This window comes from Sprattus sprattus, assembly GCF_963457725.1.
Source record: "Sprattus sprattus genome assembly, chromosome: 15".
Lineage (NCBI taxonomy): Eukaryota > Metazoa > Chordata > Actinopteri > Clupeiformes > Clupeidae > Sprattus > Sprattus sprattus.
Window position 1 is genome coordinate 6871131 of NC_137913.1, and position 18490 is coordinate 6889620.

Consider the following 18490-nt stretch of genomic DNA (forward strand, 5'->3'; position numbering starts at 1 on the left):
GGGCGTGTGACAAAGAATTATGTGTTGCCCCTTTTTTCCAGGGCAGAGCAACTGCCCTTCAAAATTCCTGTGCACGTCCCTGCTACACAGATCAACCAGAGAACAAACAAATCATCAAGCTTATAAAAACTCTAGAGTCTGGACTTCTCAGAACAGAACAGAATGCATACTCTGCAATGTTCCGTTATGTTGTGATTGTGATTTTATTCCAGCTGTTACTGCATTATTATAGAGTACACCCTGACAAACAGTAATACTCGTTAAATGATATGACGATTCATTCTTCTTTTAAACAAATAAGATATTTGATTTTATAGTACAGTGAAGACTAATGAAGTTAAGATTAATTTGACTAAAGCAGTGGTTCCCAAAGTGTGGGGCGGGCCGCACAGAAGAACCAATCACAGGTGCTCTAACAGCATAGTAGCCGATAACTAACCTATAAGTGATGTGTTTATAGCCTACTTGAGGGACTACCAATTAGCCTATATGTAAGAAGGAATAGCCTAACAAGAAAATTGAAACAATGTTTAAGAAAATCTATGCAACCGCTTCCGTTTGTTTTATGAAAAGTTAAATTGCAAGTAATCATTTTTGTTTGTTGTCAAAAGGGTGCCTGCCATGAAAAGTTTGGGAACCGCTGGAAGCTATTGTAGTTTAAAGTGTGGTATGTGCCGTAATGTTTTTGTCTCTTGATGGCTTCTGGTTGAGCTCATGGTTACAGACTTGTCCAGAGGATCTCCTGGCACTGTGACCATGTGTGGTTTTAAAGGTCTGCCGAGTGGGCCACCAGCTCCTCAAGCACAGTCACTGAACAGGTCTGCAGATGAGCGACATCCTGTACTGCTAGCCAAGGGGTGAGAGAGTACGCCCTCCGTCACAGCGGCACACCGTCTGAGAGGTCTGAGCTGATGGACCCGTAGCTCGTGAGGGTGAGGTCTGTGACGACCATGTGTTCCACGGGCTCGTCAGAGGACTGGAAGAAAAAGGGAGAGAGAAAAAAAACTCAACTCGAAAATCTGAATTTCACTGTAATTATACATTACAAAGTAGCACATCAGAGAGGTAATAGTATGTTTGCATCTTTCAACATAATCTCTCAGTGACTCTTCATTTTTATCTTTACGCTGTCAAATTTCTTGTCGCTGTAAATCTCGTTCTTGTCAATGAAGGTCAGCATGATCCAATCGCAGATGATGGAGCACTGAAAAAAAAAAGTATTAAACGTTCTCTTAGATTATTAGACTCATAGACCTATTAGGATGCTCGATTTCTGTATGAACTGGAAATCATGTGACACTTACGATTCCGACTGAGGTCATAGCCGTTACTGCATTGATGATGGTTGGGACGATGTTGAATTTCCCAGCCTATAGAGAGTGTCAGAGTTAACTGTTGTTTTCTTACTGTGAGGAATAAAATATCAGTTTGATCTGATACTACTCACGTGCCCATGGACAATGATATCCAGTCTGATTCCAAAGGCCTTGATTAGTGTTCTGAACTCTTCACCATTCCTGCTGTAGTACTTCGCAAATCTAAGGAGCATTACTACATCTCAGACAGTGTGCATCCATGCAGCTGACGCATGTAAGCATTTTCAAGTGATAAGATACCTACGGTGATGAGGCATGAGGATCCATTATGTTAACTCTGAACTCTGAACATGCTTGTGCTCCAGCATGCAGTCTTGTAGGGGACAACATGGCAGTGGCAGACACTCTACTGGTAACATTAACATTTAGTCATTTAGCAGACGCTTTTATCCAAAGCGACCCACAATCAACCTACGAGCAATAGAGACCTAGAGTAACAATAAATAAATACGACTACTACTTTAATAAGACATTTAAAAAGTGCAGTAATGTAACTACTGAAAGTGCGAGTTAAGTACTAGTTAGAGGAGATAGCATTAGAGGAAGGATAAGGAGAGGTAGAGGAAGGGAACGTTAGGAAAGGAGGTGCTAGAGGTAGAGAGGGACCCCCCTGCTCTGGTAGTGCTAGGCAGCTTATTCCACCAACGTAGAACTACGAATGAGAATAGGCTAGATTGCCGTACTTGCACAGACAGCAGTGCTAAACGCATAGCATCCTGGGGGTAACATTTGCCCTTACAAGAGCATTTAAGTAGCTGGGAGCAGAAACAGCAATCACTCTGTAAGCAAGCATTAGAGACTTGGTAGAAACCCACCTGTAATTATACCCTGAGTAAGGCAGGTTCTTGCGTACGTCCAGCCTCCTGAATGCATAAGTGGGCACACACGCTAAAGGGTCCGCATCAAAGTTACACTTCCAGTTAATGAAGACTCCTATCACTCCGCCCTGGAAGGGCAAAAGAGTTTAATGAAGACTCCTATCACTCCTCCCTGGAAGTGCAAAAGAGTTCATCATCATCATCATCGCCTACTACCCCTTCTGGGGCTTAGGCCGCAAACAAGAGTTCTCCATTCATCCCGGTCCAGGGCTAACATCTCAAGCTGTCCCCATTTTCTTGGCGTCTGCCTCCAAGACTCTACGCCCAGAGTTTAGCTCTGGTAATGTTTCAAGTTTCAAGTGTTTTACGGTCAGGTGCACAGAACAACACAGAGTCAGACTGGGCACTGACATTCTTAAAACAAGAGTCACTGCACAGCAACCTAACATAACAACATAATATAACATAACATAAAAGTACTCTAAACATAAATTACACGTATGATACACATATAATAAACCTACTAAATATACCAAATAAATATAAAATACAATATGCTAAACATATAATACACATACAATAACCTATACTTACCCTATACATCTATACTAACCTGAAGACAAATCAAGAGTGGGAGTAACAGTAATGTGTGCAATCATTAAGCAACCTGTCCAGTCCATAACAACTTAGACCCATTTGTATTATAATATGTGTTCTGTACAGTAATGTGCAGTGTTGGGCAAGTTAGTTACAGTTACTAGTTACTTCTTTTAAAGGTAATTGAATTACCTCCCAGTTACTGTATATCAAAAGTAATTAGTTACTAGGGAAAGTAACTTTTAAGTTACTTTTATATCAGCGTTTAATATAATGTATTATATTATGTGTTCTGTACAGTAATGTGTAATGTGTGATTGGCACAGACAACCACTTAAGACCAATAAAGACTTACGGTTCTGCATAGCTCACTGAATTTCTCCCTGGCATGCTCTGCGATGTAGCCCAGCCGGAAAACAGGACAGTATGGATGAGTCTCTTCGTTGTAATGACATCGGGGGATATATTTGACTTTTCTTCTGGGCCTGGTGTTTCCTCTAAGCAGGGAAGTGAAAATTTATATTATTTGTTCATTGTTGTATTTTGTACATTTTTGGTTCATCGGCCACCTCCAAAATGTAAAATAGGGAACTAACCTTAGCACTTTGAATTTCGGAAAGTGTATTGTATTTTTTATATATACAGAAAAGTTGACAGCTTCTGCCAATGGTAGTTCTCTGTTGAAATGAAAAACACTATTAGAATATCAGGAAGAGCGCTATGAGTGTCATGGGTCCACTACCTGGACTGACTTGCAGTGCAACACAAAAGAAAGACAGTTCCAAACATCACCTAACAGCACCAAAGGCTTCAATAGGACACCACGACTGGATTTCACATGTCTTGAAGGTGTAGTTGTAGTACGGCACACAACGTCCTGTTCGCTGTCCTTCAGAAACACAGGATAGAAACACACCTCAGTCAACATACAACTCAGCATAGTTTTACATGCCACTTTTATCTAGCGGTTAGCAAGCTTTCACCTACCATTACCATCAAGGTCTATTTCCCCAGCAATACAGTCTGAATCTTTTGTACAGTTGGCCTTGGCAACACGGTAATCCTGTGAGATTAAAAAATGGTTTGGATTTTGGAGTATAAAATGGCATTTTAGTGCTTCGCTAGTTTGTGATGTTAATATGTGTACAATCCTTCAATAGCAGCCTTACTGTCCTTGACAATGATATATTATGTTAAATTTAAAATGGGCAAGACAGTAACTTTGATAAAAAATTCATTGGTTTAGTATAGCATCATTTTCTGTACTAGATTATTGTATAACTAAAAGTAGTACTGAAAACATGAAAACCTCATGTTTTCAAAATCCCTACCCATCTTCTGCATTTCATTAGATGTTTCTGGACCATAAAACATTCAATAAAAATAAAACATATATTTATATAATATAATAAAACATATATTAATGGTGTTTAGGTGAGTCATAATGCATCAATCGCATCCTTACTTCTGCACATGTGCCTTGCTTTTGGTCATGAGTAACCTCACGCCTCAGGATAGTGCTTATAACGTCTCCACCCTGCAAAAAAAATAAACCTTATTATAATAAAAATCCTACACAATGTACTTCCATAGTGGGTGGAAATAAGCAAATTTACAATAATAACATTAGCCTTGACTTTTCATGAGCCTGTCCAAATCACCGTAGCAACAAGGGCACATTTGTCAAACGGTGAGCCATTTTAAGTTTCAATCATGACTGTGTGTATTACACCTCTCTATTTAATGCAACTCCATACAATGTATGTCTGAAGTCTTAAAGGCACCCAGTGCAACTTTCGAGGCTTAAAAATAAACATGCAATTTCTAGTCTTTTTTACACGTAGTAAGTTTCAATAACTCCATACCATTACATATCAACATTCAAGGAGCAAAGATGAGACGTCGTTGTGTGGTGAGAACTGATAGAAAATCGATAACAACAACAATCGCCGCCATTTTCTTTATTTGTTGGTGCCGCAATAAATAAAGCAGGATTCCAGTCAATGGAAAAATGGCCTCTCCCCACCGGCGATTGTTGTTGTTTACGATTTTCTATCAGTTCTCAGCACACAACAACGTCTCATCTTTGCTCCTTGAATGTCGATATGTAATGGTATGGAGTTATTGAGACTTACTACGTGTAAAAAAGACTAGAAATTGAATGTTTATTTTTCATTGAATGTTTATATAAAGTTGCACTGGGTGCCTTTAAAGGGCCGACAGATGTTAAGGAGGATGTTCAGAGGACCTGTTGATGGCCCATCAGAGACGTGTTCCATACCTCGGAGGGATGGACGTATTCCACCATGTCCAACACATTGTCGCCCTGCAGGGCCACTCCTCTCATCATAGTGTACACTGAGCTCTCAGGTCTGGTTTCAGTGTCCTGATATGCCTTCTGACTGATGAACACATACCTGTGGGGATAGCAAACCAAGCCCATTACACAGGCAGTTACATGGCATTCATGCCTCCCCTTTAGCCTCCGCACTCAAAATGTTGGCCAAACATATGTGTTATATATATAGTCTATGCAGTGGCGGCTCGTCCATAAGGGCGATTGGGCGACGCACTGCCTATGGGAAAAAGAAGAAGGGGAAAAAAAAAAAATAATAATTATAATAAAAAAAAAATTCCTGATGTATAAATTCAATTGCACGACAACATGTAAATGTAAATTTCATATATTTTTTCTGTCGGATTCTACCACTAGACCGTCTCATCTGCCTCTGTATGTCATTGTCGAATCAGGTAACAGTCATTCAGTCAGCCTAGAGTCAAGATTCAAATGGCCCCGCCCCTTCAGGGCGATCTGGGACGAAATGAAAATCGCCCCAGACCTCTCCCATTGACTCTGTAGCTGCCAAATGTGAGGACCCTGCCTGATGTGAGTCCGCCAATAGGATGTCTAGAGTCCGCCGCTGCCTGATGTGAGTCCGCATGCGCAAACACAAACGGTTTACGGCAGAAGGCTCAGGAGCAAACTATCCAAGACGTGCATTCTCATACATGGTTTAATATCAACGTATCTGGCTTCTCTTAACGCATAATGTAGGTTTATTTAACGTAGTGTTTTATAATTTTGTCAACGGTTTACAGCATAAGGCTCAGTGTCAACATATGGGGCTATGTTGTATTACTGTTACTAGTAGGCTAATGAATGCACTGCTTAACTAATAATTCAATAAACATGAAGCTTAACATCATAAACCTTGGTGGATTTCAAACGTAAACAAATGCGCTTGTCATTCCACTTCATGCTGTAGCATACACCACCAGCATTACCTGGCTCGTTGTACTACAATAGTGTCGCAAAGTTTGCGCATGCGGCCTCACATCAGGCAGGTCCTCACATTTGGCAGCTACAGACTCCCATGTTAAATGCGTTTTTTTCACAAAACAGAGCTCTCTGTATGTCTCTCAATGCATTCTCTATGGCTTCCGGGAGGGCTCGCCCCTCCAAGACTAGTCATAAGTAAGCGACGCAAAAGGCTATGGTAAAAGCCAATAAGGACGTCACACAGCTTCGACAAAGGCATGTCAAGTTGGCACCTGTTCAGCACAACAATTCCATCCGCTCTTTGACAGAAACTTCTTTTTATTCAGCGTAATAATGAAGATAAATTGACCAAAAAAACAATTAGGACTTCCTAGACCAAAAGTATCCATTCAACAGTTTTCTACAAAGGGAGGGAAATTGGAACAAAAGAAAATCGCGGTCGTGAAGTGGCTAACGCGGTCTGTATTTCTATTTACCACTGTCACTTTTCATAGGTTTCACAGTGTGAACTATCTTTGAATAATTTTTTATGTGATGACTTATTTTGCTTTTGTAAGCCAATACTTTCAGTCAATAAATATCGTTGGTTTTGACGTATGTTGCCCCCTTCTTTATGTTGTTAGTGGACATATCATGTGTCCTGTTCAGCTATGTTACAACATACAACATTTGAGACGTGTGGATAACGAAAAAGTGGGATAATTTAATGTGGAGCCACATTATGTTTGCTTATGAAGGCTCCTGAATGTAACTTTCTTCCATAGCGTTCCACTTGTATCTTGCTACTCTAGCTATGTAGAAAGAGGGGAGATATTACTGTTGGTTGCTGCCAATAGTGGAAAAAAAGGTATTGCTGCATGAGTAAATCGGATAACTTAATGTACCTACTGAATAGGTCGCCTAAATCATAAAAAAAAAAATTGCCCCCCCTGAGAATTTTTTCAGGAGCCGCCACTGAGTCTATGTATATATAGATATAACATATGTTTGGCCAACATGTATATATGTTCAGGTACTGCATTATTTTGGTTGATTATTTTACAAATGCCTGACTATGTACTGGTACAACCAGACTTTATTATGATAAACCTATGATACATTTCCTGCACTTGGGTTTTGTGTGTGTGTGTGTGTGTGTGTGTGTGTGTGTTTGTGTGCCTTTAACATAATTAGGAAAATGGGACATACAATTGGTCCATTTGGGTAAAATGACACATTTATGGCTGTAATGATGAGAAACATGATGACCACTCAGTCGTCTGACAGCGATTGTGCTCAACTAGTCTATAAAATATTCCATATTAAACATGCAAGGTCATTTTATCCACTACAAACATAATGTTCGGCTCAAAATTAGCTTTTAAAATCAGTCACTGAATGCTACACATTGTGATTCCAAGTTTCCATTCACAAACTCTCCCCAGTGTTATTAAGTCAACACCTTGGTGAATCAATTGCAATATATTATTAATTTCACCATTCAATAAGCAAAGTGGTCAAAATAAGTGCGCATGGTTTGCACCCTGGGCTGGAAATGGTTAATATAGAGGGAAAAGATAGGGAAGACTATGAAAAAAGCACATCTCACAGCTTCTCTTTGTACTGGAATTACAGTTTCCCTCACTGCTAAGTAGCCTACACACCTTAAATGACCTGATTTGTTTATAAATGACGAAAGTTGCATGATATGCAGAAACGTTTCTCATGCATTCCTCATGTTATTGCTTTCAGAAATTATAGTGCTACAAAAACCTTCATGGAGGCATTTTTTTTTATAATGAACATTACAACTGCCTTAAAGAAGGTTACATTTGCGTCAAGATAATTTAAAGCATGTGGTTTATAATTGACACTTACCAAATGAAGTATGTGATTACTAGAAGCTGCACTCCTCGGTATATTATTCCAAGTTTTCTATTTCGTACCACCATTACCATAGGGGTCTCATAGTCCCAGAAGCCAAGAAAATAGTCCTTCACAATGTCCTTGAACCCCATTTTCACGTATCTCTTAAGTCTTCCTTGTGCTGTCTTGTTGATAAAAAAACAAAGGTCTTATTTTATACATATAATTTCTTCATCTGTCAATACTCTCTTCCCTCCTGTCGTTAGCCTACGTCCTAGCCCCTCCCTCTGATAATAAAGTAAAGGTGACGAGGAACAAATGCCACAAGGGTGGATTAATTAAGGACAGACATTCATGACAAATAATAAGTTGCTCACTCATGCATCATACATCCGCGGACACGAGATGGGCACGGGCTGCGCTCGGTACGCAACACGCAAATTTCGTCATCAGCTGAACAAAATGTTGCGTTGCGCCCACACGGACTTGTGCGCGTTCACTACGCATGTGCATGGTACAAAGTTTTCAAGTAGGCTACTGGCTCAGGGACAACAGAAAACAAGATCTATCTACGCTATTTATTGACTTAGCAGACCATTTTATGCATAGTGACTTCCAGTACTACATATACATTTTCATAAGAAGGCTATGTCTGCTTCCTGGGAATAAAACTACAGGAGATACAATAAGAGTTTGGCTTATTTCACACCTGATTGGATAAGCAGCAACAGTATGAAGGTAGTTTGCTATTCAGATTGGTGATTATGCCTACATGGTAATGAAGGGGCAGAGAAAACTTTAGACCTATAGAAGATAATAGTCTTCGCTGTAGATTCACATTACGATGTAGATAGACTAATGTGATTGAGTGAGTTAAATTGTGTGCTGAGACGTGTCCGCAATTGCTGAAAAATGTGTAAATTAGTATACTTAAGAGACACCGATGCGCACACCCGTGTCCATATTTTGTCTGTCTCTTCAGAAAAGTCACGAGTCATGACACAGTAGTGTAACAGAGTTGAAAATAACATGTCTTGTTAGTATTTTAATACTGGAAAACACTAGTTTTCACCTTAACGAGAACACGTACTCAAACAAGTATTTGCTTGCAGCGGTGCAGATGGGATTTTTAAACTGGGGGGGGGGGACGCTAACATCGCCTAATATAATCAGCTGTGCAGAGTTATTAAGTGATGCTAGTCCCCTTACGTAGGGAGAATGGTGGGGACATGTCCCCCCCGTCCCCAGTGCTATCTGCGCCCCTGTTTGCTTGGTGTTTTAATATCAGCTGGTAAGAAGGCTCTCACTAAACACTGGTTACAACCTGACCCTCAAACAATGGAGGAGTGGCGAGAGATAGATAGCTGATCATAACCGTTTTGGGGTAATAAACTACTTTTTTTTATATATATATAAGCATTCTGGTAAATAACTTGTGTCGATTTATAAGTGTTCATATGGTTACAAATATGTTTAATCTAAAATGCTAAAACTGACTGAATAGCATACAAAAAATAATTGCTAACTAGATTATTGTATGGATTTTGTCTTATCTCAGAAATATAATTAAGGACACACAGGCAGTGTGTGAATCAGCATCAGCATATGGACACAAAGGCAGTGTTTACATCAGTATAAAAATAATGGACACACAGGCAGTGTATGAATATGATGAAGGACACACAGGCAGATACATCAGTATGATTATTTATTATGTATTAATTTGTCTTACTTTATACTCTTCAGTCACTTCAGCACATATGGGTACATTTACATTTTTCAAATTTGGAGTTCAATACACTTTCTGATTTACTACAAATTAATTTTCAGTTAGTAAACAGTAACATCATTTTCTTAGTGAGTGCATCAGAGTGTAACCATCAAAGTCATTCGTCGTCGGGTTGTCCAGGGCGACTACTGACATGACTGGCATGGACACTGCCTCCCACACTGGCACTGCCTGCCAGAGAGGCGAACAGCCCACCAATCGCTACAGGAATCACAACAGCTCGGACCTGGGCAGGAAGACACACACACAGCTTGGTTAGGCAATGTCCAGATCACACACATTGTTCAGGCTGTTCAGATCCATTGTGGGAGTCGCAGTTTGTTCTCACCTGCCTGGATTGTGGTATGCCATAGCGCAGATTGGTAACAAAATGCTCACAGTTGTTGTTGAGGAGGTCATACGGTACCTCCTGGCCAACCAGTAGCTCTGCCTCTTTCAGGATGACATCTGGGGATTTTGTTTTGTAATTTTTATCCAGGTTGTTGTTCACCAGCCATTTGTCACCTGATACTACATCCTTGAGCTTCTGCTTACTCACAATAGCGAGTATGATCGAAGCAGATATTCCAACAGCATTAACCAATTGTTCTATATCAGAAACACCTATGAAAAGTAGGGGAGAGGGTGATGGTACCAGTAAAACACCCAAGAGCAGTACCCAAGTGGATATGGTTATTACGTTTATTTTTATAATAATTATATACTTCAGTGGATACAACATCAGTTAATCCAGCACCACTAGAAATAAAGAGAATGTAAAAGACAATAAAATAAAGCACTGGGTTTTTCCTGACTGTTAAGATGGAAATGCATGCATAGTCACAGCATCATGTTTATGTCAAGGGAATGGACCCTGTACATTTAGACAACAGAGCATAAGAACTGTGTACTTTACCATCAACTGCTGTCATGTGAATAACATATCCATCTCCAATATACAGTGCCCAGTGATTGAATGTTCCTCTCATTATCTCAATCATGTCACCCGGCTCCTGTGTATATGAAATATCCAGCTTTGAAATATCCAGCAATGCCAAAACATCTGAACAGGTTAAGGATATTGCTAAATTAAAGTTGCAGTAGGTAGATTGTATTGCTAAACACTAAAAATGGTTCTTGACCTGCAACAACTACATCATTCTGAAAGCATAGTAAAAAAAAGACCATGATTCCCTATACAATTATGTGTGTCTGTATCTGCTCCACTGCTTCAGCCAATTTCTTGCCTTTTTTAAACATTCTTTCTGACCCTATTATATATACAGAAATATACAAAATATGTGACTTTTCACATTTTGACTTGTCACTTTCGTTTTTTGAGATTTTAGGGTAAAGAGACACCTAGTTAGTATTGTAAGATTATATAAGCTGATGCAAGCGATTACATAGGTTAAAGATGTTCTTACCGCCATCTGCAAAGAAGGATATCAGGTGTCTAACAATAGAAAACAAAACACAAGGTAACTTTGTTATTTGTGCGTGTGAATGCATGTCTGAAGAAACTGCTGGTTCTTGATTTTATGCCTTACATAAAGTATTTAATCAAAGAAAAAGTAATTTAGCACCTGTTATGTAAACAGTCATGTATCTCTACATGGGAGAGCCATCTGAGGCAGAGACTATTTTACACCCTACGTTACAGTACCGCCATCTTGCCCGTGTCGTGGGGCGACCCACCCTGTACTCACACTCAGAGTTACATTTGATGATGTTAAAACTCCATTTACATGTGTGTGTTCTCTTGAGAGTGGGCGTACCTTCGTGAAGAAAATGCTGAATGTTGCTCTTCAATTGCTCTCTCCTCTTCAAGTCTTCTGTTAGTAGCAGTTTGGTATTTGGGTGGGGGATTCAGATCATATATATATACTGTACTTCTGGATGACGGTATATCATGGGCAGGGTTTAACTGGTGGACTTCTGCAAATTAGTCCCTTCTAGAATGCTTACAAGAAGAAAGTGTTTTTTACTGAGCTTGTCAAAGTTCTGTGAATAAAAATATGTTTTCATATTGGTCACGACACTATTACTCCAAACAAGTCTATTAAGTTGCGTTTCTACTGTAACTCTTAATTTAGATGTCAACAACAGTAAAGGCTGAAATAACACAGAAATGATATAATTTTAGATATAGTTCTATTTTTATAATCATATTCCCTCTTCATAGTGATGAGAAGTTATTGGGGTAACTGAGTCTGAAATACCGGTGCAACAGTGTTTCTGTTGGTTTATTTGATCCCTATAGTTGTGACATGAGAGAAGTAAGTTCTGTGTCTGTGGTCAGTCTGGGACTATGAATGTTCTGTATTCTTAGGGTCAGATGTGTTTACAGCGTTTCTGAATGTTTACAGCTCTATCTGTGTTTATGATTGACAGCTGTATCTGTGTTTATGATTTATGGAATTAATTGATTCAGCGTCTAGGGTGTTGTGTTTCAGTTCAAAGGGAATTTCAGTTGCTGTTGAAGCAGAGTTTGCCATTGTCTTTCAAAACTACAACCAATGAGGGAAAGGACGAACTGATCAACAGATGGAAAAGGAGTAAGCAGAGTTTAGTTGTGCAGATGGTACAGTGTAGAATCCCAGTAAAGTGGCACAGATAGCACTTCACTAACTGAACTCAGTCATGTAAATATCCCCCAGTACTTGATGGTTCATGTTGTAAACAGCGTGACATAACCTAATCAAGCTGTGTGTATTCCTGCCTAGGTCCGAGATGTTGTGATTCCTGTAGCGACTGGTGGGCAGTGCCACTCTGTCAAAGAGTGGCTCTAGACCAGGGGTCTTCAACAGGGGGTCCGCGACCCCCAGGGGGTCCGCGGAGGTACTGCAGGGGGGTCGCGAAATCTTTGGTTGATAGATAATTTTTTTTTAGTATTTCTAAAAAAAAAAAAAAATTTTAAAATCAACCAATTTTTTTTTCCACTAATTTAAATGTCTTCCAAATCAGAATTGTATTTATTCCCTTTAAATTTACATTAACATAAATCCAACATATTGTAGCGAACGTATAAATTGATCGAGAAGACGTTATCTTTCAGTCCAATGCACACATTCAGCTACCCACAGGAGCTCTCTCAAGCTGGGCACCGGTTCACTCACAGCACCTTTCATGCACAGGCACTAGCCAATCAAATCGCGTTTCTGCTCAAGTCTAAAGAGAGCGAAGATCAAAAATAAAAGATGGCGGACCAAACTCCATAGCTGGTCTTGTTTGTACCTATAAATTGTTAGTTTGACATTTTTTTGCTTAGATTTAAAAAAAATTAAATAAAGAGAAATAGACACTGTAAAAGGTCAAAAAACGTTAATTGTAACTGAAAAATAAGTGAGGATTTGCGAGGTGTGTGAGCCTCCTAGCTAATGTTAGCATGCTACTACCTACAATCTTAACAACTTGCTAGCGGTGTATTGGTTTGTTGACCTGTCAATCTCACTATAACATCTATGTTGTCAACACAACTCCATGCGCCAGACTCCTCCTCCGTCATCCGTTGGATCGTGTCAGTCAGGAGTAATTGAAAAGAAGATACATCTCACTAATGTGGGAGGATGTGTGCCATCGACACAATAACATTTATTTGGCACTAGGCCCAGTATAAACAAAATTTTATGCAATTTATATAGTAGGGGGTCCCTGCTCATCTCGCCATCAGTTTGGGGGTCCCTGGCCTAAAAAACGTTGAAGACCCCTGCTCTAGACAACGCGACAAATTACTTTGATGGTTAGCTACTCTCTGATGCACTTACTAAGAAAAATATGTTATTTACTAACTGAAAATGAATTTGTAGTAAATCTGAAAATGTATTGAACTCTAAATTTGAAAAATGTATATTATATCCATATGTCATATAAAGTCTCCTTCATTATATTTATACACTGCCTGTATGTCCTTCATTAGCCTACATAAGAAAAAAAAAATACAGAATAGAAAATCCAAACAATAATCTAGTTAGCAATTATTTTTGTGCTATTCAGTCAGTTTTAGCATTTTAGATAAAAACAAATTTAACCATATGAACGCTTGTAGATCGACATCAATTATTTACCAGAACGCTTATAGGTGTAAAAGAAAACGGTTATGACCAGCTATCCTACAGCACCCTCTAGGACAGAGGTGTGAAACTCACGGACATATTCAATATTTATTGGTGGAAAAGAAGTCCACCGTTTGTTTGGCCAGTTTCGGGGGGGAGAGAGATAGGCCGCAAGCTAAACTTTGACTTCAGGTGATGGAGGGCTCGCAGGTGATGAAGGCCACGCACTTGCGTGTCTAAATTGACTTAGGCTACCAACGCGGTGGCAGTTCATTGTGGGTCTTGCAGTATTTTGGTGCGTGTCACCTACCGGTGGCCGCGGCAGACCAGTTCTGATAGACATTACATATTATCTGGCGGGCCAAATAGACACGGTGGCTCATTCAAATCAATGGAACTTTGCAACAACAGGCCACCAATGGGCTCATTCACATGGTTTATTATCATTAGCTATTTTAAGTAGACCTATCCATTCCCCATGTAGGCTTAGTTGTTGCGAGGAGAACCTTTGGAGAACCTTATTTGGCCCTTTGAACCTTTTTACCACGGTCGACAGGTTCACGAATTAGATTAGATTAGATTGGATTCAACTTTATTGTCATTGTACTGAGACAAGTACTGAGACAACGAAATGCAGTTTAGCATCTAACCAGTAAGTGCAAAATAGCAATAAAAGTGCAGAGTATGTACAAATGTAGGGTGGACTAAGTGAATAAATATGATATGTACAGTAAGAGTTAAATATGACACAGAATTGTAATATAAACAGAATTGAATAGCAGCAATTGAGGTAAGAGTGAGGTAAGATAAGTATATAAAGTGCTTTTACGGTCGGCAACAGAGCAGCTGCTGTACCATGTTGAGATGCAGTTGAGGCAAGCTGATGCAAAGCAGAAATAAGAGAGAACACCAGGTCACTATGATTCGCATTCTTAGTTTCATCACTCGTCTCTAACTGAACTACAGCTACAAAAATGGAGAGCCTTTGGCCCTTTGAACCTTTTCTCCCCGGTCGACAGGTTCACAAATTAGGCAAGCTGATGCTAAGCAGAAAAATGACAGAGAACACCAGGTCACTATGATTTGCATTCTTTGTTTCACCACTCGTCTTTAACTGAACTTCAGCTCGACAGAAGTGTTGCAACACGATTATTGCGAAATAAAAAACATAGGTTTATGTTTTGCAAACTGTATAGACACGTAAGGGGCACCAATCGCAGAGTCTAAATAGGCAGCAACCCAGACTCTTGCCCGCCACTCAGTGGCGAGAAAAAATACTGGCCCGCGGCCCAAGTTACATGCCGACCCCTGCTCTAGGAGATGTTACAGATGTAACCGGGTCATATTTGGGGTTGTTTCATTTCTTTCTAAGTTTTAATGGGACCTGTCTCCTTTAAGTACCAGAATACTACAGTGACATCACGTTGTAGTTCCTTGTTGAGTTCGTAGTGATTTCTGGTTAATGAGACAGGATGAGAACGCTCAGCTTTAGACAAGGAGGCCAGCGTGAAGCAGACAGGGCAACACTGGTATCCTGTTGAGCACAAGTGTCGATGATAGAGACGTGTGCAACATTATCACCTCTATCGTTTTATACTGCTGAGATTTACTGTTGGGTTATTTTCATATACTTCTAGTTCTGGCCACAGTTTTGGGATAAGCTTTTGGGGGCATCTGTGCATGTGAGGTTCCCCTTGTATAGTAGCATAGAATTTCCAAATCCGTAGATGAGCTGTGGTAATAGTGTGTGTGTGTGTGTGTGTGTGTGTGTGTGTGTGTGTGTGTGTGTGTGTGTGTGTGTGTGTGTGTGCAGCTACTACATGTTTGCATCTATACGTACAAATATACATCTGGAAATATTTTGTGACTGTGACTGCATATCCAATTCTACTGCTGTGAAACAAACAATTTAAGCCTTTCTATAGTTTATTGTTTATACAATGCAGTTAGGTTACCGCCAAAAAGATATGCTGCATCTTGGCTAAATGACTCACACCACATATGACGTTATTTGTCAAACTATTTGTTTCTACAACTATATTTCTACAACTAAATATATTCATTATTCTTCATTCATAATATTACAATGAAAAAATGTTGTATCAGCAGCGACATCTCATATCTTAATTTGGAAGTGAATGGGTATTGTAGAAACTAATAAGATATTTAAATTAAGCTTTATTGTAGCATGACAATGTAATGATTTCGAGAGACTAAATCTTATCAAAACATGTTATTTTCAACTCTGTTACACTACTGTGTCATGACTTTTCTTAAGAGACAGACAAAATCTTGACACGGGTGTGTGCATATGACCACCATTTAGTTTGTTGGCAAGCTTCTATCAGTGTCAACTAGACGGTGGGGGGTGTTTTTTCATGGCTTTCAGATAGTTAGCGTGCTAGTTTTGGAACAGAACTCTTTACTGCTGCTTTAAGACACTCAGACTTGCTTTCTAGTTCAATGTCTAGTTGCCTAAAATGGTGTATTTATCTTGCCTGCAGACGTCTGTGCATTTTGAAAGGAATCTACCCTCATGAGCCCAAACACAAGAAGAAGGTCAACAAGGGTTCCACCGCCGGTAAGAGTGAGGTAAGAGTGAGGTAAGATAAGTATATAAAGTGCAGGTGAAAGTAAACTGGTGGTAACAAGTGAAATCAAGTAAATGAGGTAACAAAGTACAATCAATACAGGTAATGCAGTAAAGTGGATTCAGTATTAGAAAGGCATTATGGTGCAAATGTTCAGTGCCTGGAGGAGGGTGTGTGGTATAGTGCAAATGTTCAGTGGCTGGAGGAGGGTCTGTGGTATAGTGCAAATGTTCAGTGGCTGGAGGAGGGTGTGTGGTATAGTGCAAATGTTCAGTGGCTGGAGGAGGGTGTGTGGTATAGTGCAAATGTTCAGTGGCTGGAGGAGGGTGTGTGGTATAGCGCAAATGTTCAGTGGCTGGGGGAGGGTGTGTGGCAGTCAAGCCAGGGTGGGGGGGGGGGGGGGGTGGGGACGACTTTTACGGTCGGCAACAGAGCAGCTGCTGTACCATGTTGAGATGCAGTTGAGGCAAGCTGATGCTAAGCAGAAATAAGAGAGAACACCAGGTCACTATGATTCGCATTCTTAGTTTCATCACTCGTCTCTAACTGAACTACAGCTACAAAAATGGAGAGCCTTTGGCCCTTTGAACCTTTGAACCTTTTCTCCCCGGTCAACAGGTTCACGAATTGGGCAAGCTGATGCTAAGCAGAAAAATGACAGAGAACACCAGGTCACTATGATTTGCATTCTTTGTTTCACCACTCGTCTTTAACTGAACTTCAGCTCGACAGAAGTGTTGCAACACGATTATTGCGAAATAAAAAACATAGTTTTATGTTTTGCAAACTGTATAGACACGTAAGGGGCACCAATCGCAGAGTCTAAATAGGCAGCAACCCAGACTCTTGCCCGCCACTTAGTGGCGAGAAAAAATACTGGCCCGTGGCCCAAGTTACATGCCGACCCCTGCTCTAGGAGATGTTACAGATGTAACCGGGTCATATTTTGGGTTGTTTCATTTCTTTCTAAGTTTTAATGGGACCTGTCTCCTTTAAGTACCAGAAAACTACAGTGACATCACGTTGTAGTTCCTTGTTGGGTTCGTAGTGATTTCTGGTTAATGAGACAGGATGAGAACGCTCAGCTTTAGACAAGGAGGCCAGCGTGAAGCAGACAGGGCAACACTGGTATCCTGTTGAGCACAAGTGTCGATGATAGAGACGTGTGCAACATTATCACCTCTATCGTTTTATACTGCTGAGATTTACTGTTGGGTTATTTTCATATACTTCTAGTTCTGGCCACAGTTTTGGGATAAGCTTTTGGGGGCATCTGTGCATGTGAGGTTCCCCTTGTATAGTAGCATAGAATTTCCAAATCCGTAGATGAGCTGTGGTAATAGTGTGTGTGTGTGTGTGTGTGTGTGTGTGTGTGTGTGTGTGTGTGTGTGTGTGTGTGTGTGTGTGTGTGTGTGCAGCTACTACATGTTTGCATCTATACGTACAAATATACATCTGGAAATGTTTTGTGACTGTGACTGCACATCCAATTCTACTGCTGTGAAACAAACAATTTAAGCCTTTCTATAGTTTATTGTTTATACAATGCAGTTAGGTTACCGCCAAAAAGATATGCTGCATCTTGGCTAAATGACTCACACCACATATGACGTTATTTGTCAAACTATTTGTTTCTACAACTATATTTCTACAACTAAATATATTCATTATTCTTCATTCATAATATTACAATGAAAAAAATTAGTATCAGCAGCGACATCTCATATCTTAATTTGGAAGTGAATGGGTATTGTAGAAACTAATAAGATATTTAAATTAAGCTTTATTGTAGCATGACAATGTAATGATTTCGAGAGACTAAATCTTATCAAAACATGTTATTTTCAACTCTGTTACACTACTGTGTCATGACTTTTCTTAAGAGACAGACAAAATCTTGACACGGGTGTGCGCATAGGTGTCTCTAATACTATGGCATGCCTGCATGCTTGTTTGCACAAGCACAGCCACTCACAGACCGTTACATTCAGATTCGTGAGAACGTACATTTAACCGTAAATGCTTTACGCTATGCAAAGCAAGGGAAATTCGAATTAAATCAAAACAACTATTTACAATCGTTCAACAAAATATTCAGGCACATATGCGGCGACCTCGCTGAAAATTGAGGTCCTTACTACGCAACACAACACACACGTG

The 18490-nt window shown here is 39.9% G+C and overlaps 1 protein-coding gene across 1 annotated transcript; it reads right to left on the bottom strand.

Annotated features, from left to right (window-relative positions):
* Positions 1-877: 877 nt before the first annotated feature.
* On the bottom strand, positions 878-8068 carry p2rx2 (purinergic receptor P2X, ligand-gated ion channel, 2; the record flags this gene model as incomplete). Its single annotated transcript, XM_080852184.1, has 12 exons — positions 878-976; positions 1127-1204; positions 1305-1370; positions 1448-1538; positions 2192-2322; positions 3147-3288; positions 3388-3468; positions 3584-3680; positions 3779-3854; positions 4257-4328; positions 5073-5208; positions 7929-8068. The coding sequence occupies 12 exons, from the start codon at positions 8066-8068 to the stop codon at positions 878-880; spliced, it is 1209 nt and encodes a 402-aa protein (XP_080708310.1).
* Positions 8069-18490: the final 10422 nt, after the last annotated feature.